General features: G+C 39.8%; 2 protein-coding genes across 2 annotated transcripts in view; one reads left to right on the top strand and one right to left on the bottom strand.

Annotated features, from left to right (window-relative positions):
* Positions 1–871, bottom strand: part of LOC120489536 (nucleoside diphosphate kinase A) — a 104,819-nt gene extending 103,948 nt beyond the window's left edge. Inside the window, exon 1 of the mRNA XM_039686443.2 lies at positions 644–871. Within this exon, the coding sequence (XP_039542377.1) occupies positions 644–758 (115 nt within the window). The 5' untranslated portion in view covers positions 759–871. The remainder of the gene's footprint in view (positions 1–643) is intronic.
* A 1,757-nt stretch (positions 872–2,628) lies between these two features.
* On the top strand, positions 2,629–11,281 carry LOC120489569 (butyrophilin subfamily 1 member A1). Its single transcript, XM_089128816.1, has 7 exons — positions 2,629–2,775; positions 2,897–3,250; positions 3,339–3,611; positions 3,814–3,921; positions 8,716–8,772; positions 9,033–9,059; positions 10,570–11,281. The coding sequence occupies exons 1-7, from the start codon at positions 2,718–2,720 to the stop codon at positions 11,163–11,165; spliced, it is 1,473 nt and encodes a 490-aa protein (XP_088984942.1). The 5' UTR covers positions 2,629–2,717; the 3' UTR covers positions 11,166–11,281.
* The last annotated feature ends 1,276 nt before the right edge of the window (positions 11,282–12,557 follow it).

The following is a 12,557-nucleotide window of genomic DNA, read 5'->3' as shown; positions in this document are numbered from 1 at the left end:
TGCATGATTTCAGTTTCAGTGTGTGATACAGAAAGCCATTTCAATGTTGACCTGTGCAACTAAATCTATTAAGTGTGAGACAACGACTTGCACGAGCTCCATGGTCGGCACTCACTCACGTGAGGACGCAATAACACAATTAACCAATCACTGATCGCCTGAAGACAGAGCAAGTAGTGAAACAGAGCACATACAGTTTAATTCTATATAGATACAACTTTGATTTAAAAAATTCTATATATTTTGTAATTGTTGTAACAATATAAAGTACTGATAACAGATGGTTATACCGTGCTACATTCTTTTAGGCCTAGGCTACAACATGAACTTTTACCATATTCATTTTTATCATGGTAAATTACATCGAAGTATTTCAGTGGCTACCGTGAAAAGTTTCTAAAAACTGCCTTACAACAATTACCATGGAATAGCAATGTTGTCAATCTAATACAACGGTAACTTAGCTGTACTACCCTGAGGTAACGTTACGTGTACAAAACTCATCAAAGTTGTTTAGTATATATACGATCAAAATGGTATTGCCGTTATACTATTAATGTTCCCTGTCCTAAAACTTTTCCATAAAGCGCACTTTTTGCACTAAACCTGTTTGTTCTCCACACAGATAGAGATGTAAACAGACCTGTGTCACTGCTGAGGCTGCGCGCGTGCCCGTGTCCCAAAGCGCGCGTGGAGCTCCGTGTGGCCGCTCGCGCTCCGAGGACGCCGAGGGCAAATCTCACAAACATCATCTTCATTTACAGGTCAAGCCCTTCTCAAAACTGCCCCGACGCTTTTTCAACTCCAAAACTTATGAGCGGTCCGATACTTTTAACCCCCGGACCGTTATACATACGCACGCGCGCGGTCATTCACCCGACAGGTCAAAGTCATGCGAGCACGAGCAGTCACATATTAGCCCATATGTTCAGATGATGTGCGTGTCATGGGGAGACCCGCAAATTACAGTGTAATACCGGTCATCACGTGCACAAACACGATCTCTTAATTAACACAATTGCCTGTTTAGAGGCTCATGAAAGATAGACGCACAAAAATGCATTTAGCCATATGAAAAAGACAGCTAAATAATAATAATAAAAAAAACGTAACTGAATTTATTTGTACTTTAAATTATTTTGATTCTAATAAAGAGAATATTTTTGTCAGATTTTATTTTATTTTAAAGGGACATTTTGTTTTGTATTCTTTCCCAAAGGTGAAGTGAGGTCAAAAGACAGACAGACAGACACTAATCGATTGCTGGCAGGGAGACAAAACAGTAAATGTAAGCCTTTGGAGAACAAACACAAATAGGACAGGGGCCTACTTTTGATCATTTCAAACAGAAGATTCAATCCCATTAACTGACAACTGTTTAGAAGATGTCTCTAAGATGTAATGATTTAGAATGCATGTTAAACTGACATCTTATAAACGTCTATTTGACATCTGACAGGAAACGTCCTAGACGTCTTGCAGATGAGCAAACACTCTTAAAAATACCTCTTCCAGATGTAAATAGCACATCATATAGCCTTGTGCTATCATTGACCACTAGAGGTCACGGTTTAACTTTACCATTATCAATCCACTTCATTTAATCTCATTCGTTCTAAGTGACATTCAAGGTGCATGTTATTTATTATTGTATGGCTTATTTTACATGTGTTATTTTAAACAAGGTCAAGATTTATAGCACTATAAATTCCAGACACACACTCAAAAAAAAAAAAAAAAAAAGAAAGAAAGAAAAAAAAAAGAAGAAGAAAGAGGCCTTCCTCCAGGCTGGAAGAACTGGGCTCAACTTGCCTCACCTGAAGGTGATGTAAACAGGGAAATCACACTGTAATGAGAAGTTTAATAGGATTCCTACAGTAACACTTTGACACTTTTACTACAAGAACTTTTATAGTTAAATGCAGGGAATTGTTGTTGTAGTTGTTGTTGTTAAGTCTCTACACATCCTGATAGCAATCACTAAGTTAAGTGCATGGTCTAGCTGTTCATATCATCTGTGGAAGTCCAATATGACGTCCTACCTTTCTGTCAACATATGTTCATCCATACCTCGGCGCACCTGTTGCACAGCCACAGACATCACTCATCGGTGGGTTTCATGAAGAGTTAGACAGACGTCAGTCACAAGCATGACCGGAATGATGGGAGGGACTGTGTCTGTTCAGGTGTTACAAGAGAAATAACCAGGAAGGATCTCCTCACAATCGTACTAAACTTTAATGTGGACACAATTTATTAAGACACAGAAACTCTTGAGAACACAGTGATTGTTGATTTTACCGGACACACATTTAGGCTACCTGAACTCTGGAATGAGTGTGACTTGAGCACGATGTTTAAATTCAACACATATTATACTTAATCTTGTTAATAAATGAAAGATTTTTGTATCAAAAATGTATATATGTATATATATATGTGCATTTTTGAAAATGAAATCCTAATTCAATGACCTTCAACATGTGTTTATATCTAGGCCTATTTATTTGTACTAGCCTACATACACATGAGTATTTTTGTCTTGACCAGTTTAACCGGTTTTCTTTGAACAGAAAGTGATTGTAAATGTGTATCTCTCTTTTGGACAGAAGGTTAAGTGCAAGTGTTATTCTGCGGCATAAAGCATGTATGCTGACAAACTTTTCTGAAATGTTTTCTCTTTTTTCATATTTTCTTTTGGCATCCGTGTCTCAGAGATGAAGTTCATTTGTTTGACTCTTCTGCTTTTTAGTGGAATAACAGATTCAAGATCAGGTAATTCAATTATCATTGTGAATAATATTTATACTTTTACACAATACTGTTAATCTGGAACAACACTTGGGTAAAAACCTTGAGGATGTGTAGTTCAGATCTGCTCTTTCTCTTGTAACAGAGCAGTTTGTAGTAGTGGGACCTGCAGATCCTGTATTAGCTGTCGCTGGTGAAGATGTGATTCTGCCCTGTTCAGTCAAACCCAGCGTCAGTGTTGTGGACATGAGAGTGGAGTGGTTTAGATCTGATCTGAAAGACTCACAGCTAGTGCATCTCTATGATGAGCATGAAGACAGAAACGCAGATCAGATTCAGTCCTACAGAGGGAGAACAAAACTGATCCTTCAAGAACTACAGAGAGGAGACGCATCACTCAAACTCTCAACAGTCCGAGTCTCTGATGAAGGACGTTATAAGTGTTTTATTCAGTCCAAATCCTGCTTTGACGAGGCCACCTTTGATGTCAGAGTTGAAGGTGAGGAAAGAACTAGCATGCTCTTTTCACAGAACAAACTAACTTAAAAAAGCCAGAATAACAACATGATGTTCTTGTTGATCTGCAGCTGTAGGACGTCCTCCAGTGATCACTGTAGATGGGTTTGATCGTTCAGGAGGGTTTCATCTACAGTGTGAATCTGAAGGTTGGCATCCTGAACCCGATCTTGAGTGGCTGGACAGTGAAGGAGTCAGTTTGAGTTCAGAAACTACAGAGACACGCAGAAAAACAGATGGATTCAGTGTCAAACACACCATCACTGTATATCACAGTAACGACAAGATTCACTGCAGAGTCAAACTGAGACATCACATGCTGGAGACAATGATCAACACCACAAGTAAGTACTGACACTTCTGTTACTGGTTAAAAATTAAGAATGATTATCAGCTTATTATATAAAGCTAAAAGCAATAGCAGGATTAGGTTTATAATAGTGTTTTACATTTTACGAGTTAAGAGATTTACGAGTATAAAATTTCATGTGCCATTTCAAACTGAGTCTGTAAAACACATGTAAAAATGTTTGATTTGTTTTGCAGATAATATGTTTATTTCTTGGAGGACGTCAGTCATCCTGATGTCAGTTTTTGTTGTGCTCGTTGTGATTGCTGGAATACTGATAGCAGTGTTTGCTCATAAAAACAGAGGTAAAGTTCTTTTTTTCTCTTTGTAAATGTTTATGTAAATAAATAAGGCATCCTGGGATATATATATATATATATATATATATATATATATACTTTTTTTGTGTGTTCGAATGAAATGCTAGAACCACTCCCTCTGGTCGCACAGTCCCTACAGTCATAGCCCAAGCTATGAGCCTCACAAGAAAACCTCCATAAACATGGTTAAATGGAAGGCCTACTTGGGACTAGGACCACAACTTCAATTAGAAAGGGTTCCTTCTAGGGAATGTGGCTAGGGTCATACTATCCCCTAAGGAACCCCAGCCAATCACTATTCAGGGGAACGTACTCACCCCAAAATGCCATCAGGATGGCCTGACCTGGTATCAGTTACATAGACACTTAGCCTGGCCACATCCTGTCTGTCCGAAGACAGAGTCTCTGGACACTTGCCTTTAGGTAAGGCACCCAACCCGAGGGACTGCGAAGCTGCATGTGAACCTCTCGTGAACCTCATCTCAGACACGGGATAGTATGACTCAGCAAGTGTTTTCCAACCCTTGCCAGCGAGAGGAGTTTCTCAACTCGATCCATTGATCTACCCATTGTTTGTGTTTCAAAGCACTGAAAATGCCTGTAAAGGCCTAAGGGCTGATCTAACTGGGAGGCCTCACAAAAGGCCTACAAACGTCTGATCTGTCCACATTCTCATAGTGACCCTCTGTGAGGGGAGCACATGGTCCGACTAGTAGTCAAACCAGGCTGTAGGCAGAAAAGAGGTTCCGGAAGGGAACCAGTACAGAGAATAAACACTTTAGTCAAGCCAGGGCCTACGACTTGATGACCGCAGTCTGTGGGCACTCCCCTTCAGGGAGGCCTGGTGAGGCCTACTACATGACACTTTCCATTCAGGGAGGCCTAGTGGGGCTTACTACCTGACAGCCACAATATATGGGAGCTCACATTCAGGTAGGCCTGGTGAGGCCTATTACCTGGGAGTCACAGCATGTGGGAACTCCCCTTCAGAGAGACCCGGTCAGGCCAACTACCCGATTGTAAGTCAGGCTTGTTGTCCAGTTGCCTGTCCTTCGGCTTGCCTCAAGGAAGGCCTGGTAAGTTAATAATAAGTTAATACCATTTATGAGTCTTCCCCTACCATCCTAGGAAAAAAAATATCGCTCCCCAGATGTAGATCTACATTTTGCTTCGTTTTGCTCTGACATTTAACGGCGTGCACATACACGCGGAATCACTCGGACATTTAACAGTGTAGACATACACGTATACATGCGGATAGCTCAAAATGCGTATAGATAACACACCACTTGACTTGAAAGTGGCGTGTATGTTTACGCAAAAGACGCCATGATGCCATGTTGCATGGGCGATGACGAAGGGACTCGATGGGTTGATCCAGGTGAAGTTGATGGCAGGTGAAAACAGGTCTGAGAAGTGCCGGGTGAACAGATAATCCAGATGGGAACGATAAACCAAGAGACAAATTCAGTACAACACAACATGAAGACCAAGAACTCCACAACAATCTGACAAAGACAGGATGAAAATTGTGAATATGAATAGGCATCACTGATCAGCTGCAGGTGACGCTGATCCGCGGTGGTGTTGAGACCACGCCCACACGCACAATAACAAACACATGAGACAAGAAGGAGCAGTGAATTCAAGAAACTTGTCAGTACCTCTCCTCCTAGGACACCCTTACCTGTCGATTGTAATCATCGATATGATCCAGGATGTCCCTAGCAGGTACAGTACCTCCCAGTCCACGAGATACTGAAATCCAAGTCCCCTCTGTCTCGAATCCAGTATACGATTTACCGAATATGTAGGTTCCCCAGCTACGAGTCACAGCTTTCCTCCTACGCATTTCAGCACGTACCTTCTCACGCATTTCCACCACTGTCTATGATTTCCACACGTACCATCTCCTCCGACGTCTTCTGTCATTTCTGCCTTTCAGTTTTAGTAATTTCACTAAAGTGAACTGTTTTTCCACATCAATAAGCTCCAACTCCAACATGATCAGCTCTCTTTCAGTCGATATTGCTTGTACTAACCTAGCCGTGAGGAATCTAAACACAGTGGAACATTAAAACCCTCCGCCGCCAACTAGCGTTTCGGAGCAGTACTGCAGAGCAACCAAGACCTGAACGCAGAAGTATAAATGCTCACAACGGCGTCGCCTACGTGCGTAGCCAACGCCGTGCACTACGGCGTACCCTCGACGCAGAAGTATAAATTGGCCTTTAGCCTTGGTGCGCGCCCCCACCTGGAGTAGAGTCTCACAATCTCTAGTCCACATGCGGTGGCACCTCTGGAAGAAGGCGTGAGCGGAGGGGACCACGACTTTTGATTCCAGGCTGGGAAAAATTGGTGGCTGGTACTCTAAGCTACACTCAAACCACAGGCAATATTCATAATTACACAGAAACTGTCAGTGACTATATCTGCTGGTGCACCTCCATATGTGTTCCAGAACGTCCTGTCCATGTTTTTCCAAATCCAGACTCCTGACGGAGTCTCACCCAGAGTCCTGAGGCCTGTGCTAAACATCTAGCAGGTCTGTACACCGACATTTTCAACCAGTCCCTGTCACAAGCGGTAATTCCACGTCTGTTCAAGTCCTGCACTGTGATACCAGTTCCTAAGAAACCTGACACTTCAACCCTGAATGACTTCAGGCCTGTGGCCCTAACACCAGTTGCCATTAAGTGCCTAGAAAAGTTGGTCCTGACACATAAATTCTCACTTCCCAGACACTGCAGATCCAGTACAGTTTGCCTACCACCCTAACAGATCAGTGGACGATGCAGTAGACTTTGTTTACAAAACATATGTTAGGAAGCTATTTCTAGACTATAGCTTCCCCTTTAATACCATCCGTCCTGCAAAACTTATTGTAAAGTTAACATACCTCGGACTGCCTACAATTGGATTTTGGACTTTCTTCTAAACAAAACCGCTGGTGGTAAAGATGGGAGGGGTAATATCAGAAAATCTTACAGTTAGCACAGGCACGCCCCAAGGCTGTTGCCTCAGCCCAAAGCTCCATTTACTGTACACAACCTACTACACACACACGACTGCATCTCCACTCAGGACAGCTCACTCGTCATCAAATATGCAGATGACGCGACCATCTTGGGCCTTATTAAAGGTACAGGGAGCTTGTCAATGACATCATTGTCTATGGAGAGTTATGACCTGTTCCTCAATGTAGACAAGACCAGAGAGCTTGTCATAGACTTTAGGATGAAAAGCCCTCCTCTGCAACCTCTCACCATCAAGGGCACTGTGGTGCAGAGGGCCGACAGCCACAAATTATTTACCCTGCATTTGACATCTAACTTCGACATTTGACATCTAGCTGGACTACAAACACTGTTACCACTGTGATGAAAGCTCAAAAACGCCTTTATATTACCAGGCTTTTAAAGAAGGCTGGGCTTAGGATGTGCCCTCTTACTCATGCCTATAGAGGACTTGGCATATGGCTTCATCCTGTGGTTTGGAAATGCAACACAGGCAGAGAAGAAGTCTCTCCAAAGAGTTATAAAGACTGCAGATAGAAACATTGGGACTAACCTCCCACCTATCACCACACTGTACATAGAGCGCTGTAAGAAGAAAGCTCAGTCCATACTTAGTGACACTCATCCTCCAGCTCACTCACTATTGAGGCCCACACACCCTACAGCCTGAGACACAAAGAAGCGGAGAGTATCGTCACACATGAAACACACTTTAACAATAGCTTCTATCCAGCAGCAGTGAGACTAATGGCTAACTCATAGAAATAGGGAGCCCGTTCTCATCCCAAAGCGCCATATACGACGCTTTTGCAAAAGCGTAAATATCCAACGCACATGGCACCCTTTAACGTCAAATGAGACGCAGATATATTTGGACAGAAGGCGCCCCCTAGTGGTCTAACCCTAACCCTACACCCTACCTAAACTTAACCATAACCGAAGCGTCTCATTAGACGGTAAAGGGTGCCATGTGCGTTGGATATTTACGCTTTTGCAAAAGCGTCGTATATGGCGCTTTGGGATGAGAATGCGTTGAAATAGGGTATATATAGTATAAACAGCTAGCAAGCACTGGTGCACTTTGTTGTTTTTTGCAATGCAGTACAATTCCTATGTATGTGTAAAATTTTCTTTGTGCTATAGAAAAGGCAAATAAAACTTTGAACTTTATGTCATGACAAAAAAAAATTTGAATTAACAGACATTATGTATTCACATACTTTTATATCTACGTAAATTTGTAATTATTGTTCCTCGATCAAAAATGATTTGTTATTAATGCCCTTGCTGTCTGAATTATGTTTTCTCTTGTCTTTATTCTGAATTTTCTTAAGCACACAAACAACTACAAGATGAGAATAGAAGAATACAACATGGCAAATCTGACTTTATTAAGTTATTAATGAGTTGTTAATTTAAAGTCTGTTAACATAAAATATCTACTTAACAGACTGTTTGTATTCATTTAGTTTTGTGTTTATCTTGGGTCCACTAAATCTTTATAAGTTGTTTATAATGTACATTTATTCAGTCACTAATGTACTTGTGTGATGTTAACACAGCCTAATAATGATTGTAACTTGTTTGTAATTTCAATGTCAAAGTCAACTTTCAAAGTCACCTTTATTTATGTAGTCGTAGTACGGCACTTTTTTCAATACAGATGTTTCTAAGCAGCTTCACAGTGATAACAGGAAAATAATGCAACAAGTTTGATTCTGCTTACAGCAGATCTATAATGTTATTTTCTCGTCTATTTCAGAAATTTCTTTCGAACGTGATCAACTTTTGCACAGTCTGACGAGTATTCTACCAAAAGGTGAATTTGTTTATATGCCTTTATTAAAATATGAATTACTTTTTGATTATTTTGCAAAAACAATGAATTCATAAGCTGTGTATTCATATATCTGTCTGTGCTGTTCATTATATTTTATTATAGGATATACAGTATAAACTGTGTAAAGTTTTCTTGAATTTTGTTGCTCTTCAAGCAGTAATTAAAATTATTGATCTCATTATTGATCTAAATTCTGTTATGAACCCTTTATAACTTCATACTTTCTGTTTCATACTTAGCTCTCCCACATTTAAGAACACACACAGGTGAGTAAAACTATTCAGGTATTTATTTTAAATTCCTCATCATGTCAAACATTTAATAGTTTATATATATATATATATATAAAATGCACTGCATAAATGCAATCAAATGATTCATACACTTAATAATCAAGGATGTATTCCCTATTCTCGCATAAGAAATTATCCATTATTACATGCAACTAACCTAATCCCACCCTAACCTACCCTAAACTAGTAAATGCATGTTGTTAATTAATATCACTCTGTACTTAAATATAGAATTACACTGGAACAATAACACCTTAAAATAAAGTGTAACCGAATTTTCTATTGAACATACAAGAGCCTATTTCACTCAGGCAACCAATCAGTCTCTCAGGATCATTGTGAAGCTCAAGCCCTAGCAACAATTTCCATAGACTTCCATTGAAAGAGATCAAATGGGATATCTTGTGAAGTGTCATAGAAACATTAGGACTCGTTTTGCACTGTGCAGCAAACAGCCAATCACGAATCACCTTAAACTCTTCCTAGCTCCACCATAGCAACCATGGTCAAGAACCAAAGAGGGATATGTTCAAATCTGAATGTCATAAGGGATTGCTCTTGGTTTTTATCATTCATTTCTGACACGCAGCCGTTGGAGTTTCATCATCACGGGCAACTGCCAAGCCACTACCTAGCAACCAAACAGAGTTTCCTAGCAACCGTTTAGCACAGGGTTCTCCAGTCCTGCAGAGTTTAGCTCCAAGTCCAATGAAACACACCTGAACCAGATAATCAAGGTCTTACTATACTACACACTTCCAGAAAAATTAAAGCTAAACAGAATCTGTAGGACTGAGTTTGGACACCCCTGTTTTAACAAGACCTGTATCTCTGCATCAGGACATCTTGTAGAGATGAGCACAGGCTCTTTGACGCATGCTAGCAAGCAGAACTTATAACACATGCTAACAGTGAGTAGCTACAGTACATGCTAATAACAATAAGCTACTGTAAGTCTTTAAACATGCTTAAAATACTATTAAAACATGATAAAAGTCGAAATGTACTATCATCAAGCTAACAACATGCTAAATCATGTCAGCATCACCTAGCTATGCATTAAAACATGTTAAAACATGCCCTAGAAACCACCAAAAAAACCATAGCAACCACATAGCAACACCAAAGTAACCAGCCCAAGTACAGTAGCAATTGCATAGCAATAACCTAACAACCACCCAAAATGCCTAGAAACCATCCCAAATACCCTAGCAACCATCCAGAACACTCTAGCAACTACATAGCAACATGCTAGCAATCACCCAGAACCCTGGCAACTTTTTATACAACTTCAAGGCAAGGCAAGGCAAGGCAACTTCAACGTTTTCTTAGAAACTTTTTAATCTTGTTTACAATTAATGCAATATTTTTTATTTTTGCTTTATCCTGTTCTAAAGTTACCACGATTCCTAATTATAAAATATAAGTGTCTTATTTTATCATTTACTCATCTGTAAAGCCGACTTTTCTATATTTTGAGCAGTGAATGTGACTCTGGATGCTGATTCAGCTCATTCACGTCTCATCATGTCTGATGACGGGAAACAAGTGAGAGATGAAAACAGCCTGAACGCAGTGGATGATGGAGAACACAGGTTTAATTATTATCTTGGTGTTCTCGGGAAGAACGGATTCTCCTCAGGGAGTTTTTACTTTGAGGTTCAGGTGAAGGATCAAACTTGGTGGGATTTAGGAGTGGCCAGAGAATCCAGTAACAGGAGGGGCAAGCTCGGCCTGAGTCCTGATGTTGGATACTGGACTGTGAGACGGAGATTTAAGAGGTATTGGTGTGTGAGACGGTGTTGGACTGTGAGATGGAGAGTTAAGAGGTATTGGGCTCTTGAGTCTCCACGTTCTGTCTCTCTTTCTCTGGGAGTGGAGCCTCAGAGGATCGGTGTGTTTGTGGATTATGATGATGGTCTCGTCTCCTTTTATGAAGTGGAGTCCATGTCTCATATCTACACTTTCACTGGTCAGTCTTTTAATGAGAAACTTTATCCATTTGTTGGTTTGGGGTATCAGTGGGAATATAATTTGAGGAATGTAAACTCCACACCACTGATTATCTGTGATGATTAATAATGAGATCACTGAATGAATTTACATGATCAAGTGAATTAGAAGGAAATACAATAGACAATCAGTTTAACACAAATATGAATTATTCACAAATGTGGAAACAGAAGTGTGAGTCGTTCACAATCTTCACATGATCACTGTTCCCCATCAGCACTTCCTCCCTCAGTAGTGTTGATGAATGTCCAGATTGAGGAAAGCTGGATCAAGCTAAAATATAAGACATTTTCTTTTTCATATATCATTCCCATATCAATGGGAATTAATTTTCATATATCAATGAGTTTCGTAATATTGTGTGTTCAGAGTTAATGGCTGTAGTGGACGGATGTCACAAGATTCACACTCATGTACAGTGTTGATGATGCAATTAAGTTCTGTTGCTTTTATATGAAAAAAAAATGTGTGAGACACCCACAGTAATGTTATTTCTTTCCATTCGATACAAGTGTTTATAAATATAAATCATAAAACCCTTTAGTTTAATTACAGACATGTTTGTTTATATATATATATATATATATATATACACACACATACATACACACACACACACATGTATTTAATTAATGTGACAATCAAATAATAATAAAATAATCCAAAGAAAGTACTTAAAACCGTTTCTGTTTGTGAATCCTTTGTAGGGCTGTCAAAATTGCTCAAAAATTACGTTTGAATATTCCCTCGAAAAAAACATGCGAATATTCGAACTATTCGAATATCTGGTTGCGCATTTTTTCAATGACGCGCATTACGTCATTAACAGGACGAATTAATACAAAGAGGCATAACTACTTGTATAGGTACTTTATTTAATTTTAAACATATTTAATAACGTATTACCTACACAAAAAAGTACAACAAAGTAATGGGCAAGACTGCAAACCTCACGCTCCAACGCAATAGGCCTATCTAATTAGTTAGCCTACAGGCTGTTTCTGTTTAAAGTTAAATAAAATGAGGCACACAATTCCGAGAAATGTGACAACGCCTTTACCCTGAGGTTCATAAAAAAATAAAGAACTATTAAAAACGAAAAAGGCTACTTACATTCTTGGTGCTTGAATAAAAAAAAGGAAGAAAAAAAAAACTGACGGCAATTTATTCCGTTGTCTTTTTAGTGCGCACTGTCACCGTCGGGTCTACAGGTTATTTGCCAAAAACACAAGACAGTCCACATTTGAAGGGGCCAGTGCTGATTTCTTATTATTTACTATATTCCCAGCGGAGGAAAAAACGCGTTCAGAGCGCACTGAGGATCCGGGGATGGAAAGATATTTCTTTGCCATCTGGGCGATGTGAGGGTATCTCCCAGAGCCCAAAGTTTTCCACCACATGAGAGGATTTTGTTGAGCAGGTACTGGAGACTCTTGTTCATACATTAACATCTCTTTT

Source organism: Pimephales promelas, chromosome 3, assembly GCF_988280905.1.
Source record: "Pimephales promelas chromosome 3, fPimPro1.hap1.1, whole genome shotgun sequence".
NCBI classification, from domain to species: domain Eukaryota; kingdom Metazoa; phylum Chordata; class Actinopteri; order Cypriniformes; family Leuciscidae; genus Pimephales; species Pimephales promelas.
This window is presented reverse-complemented; position numbering and strand designations above follow the sequence as displayed.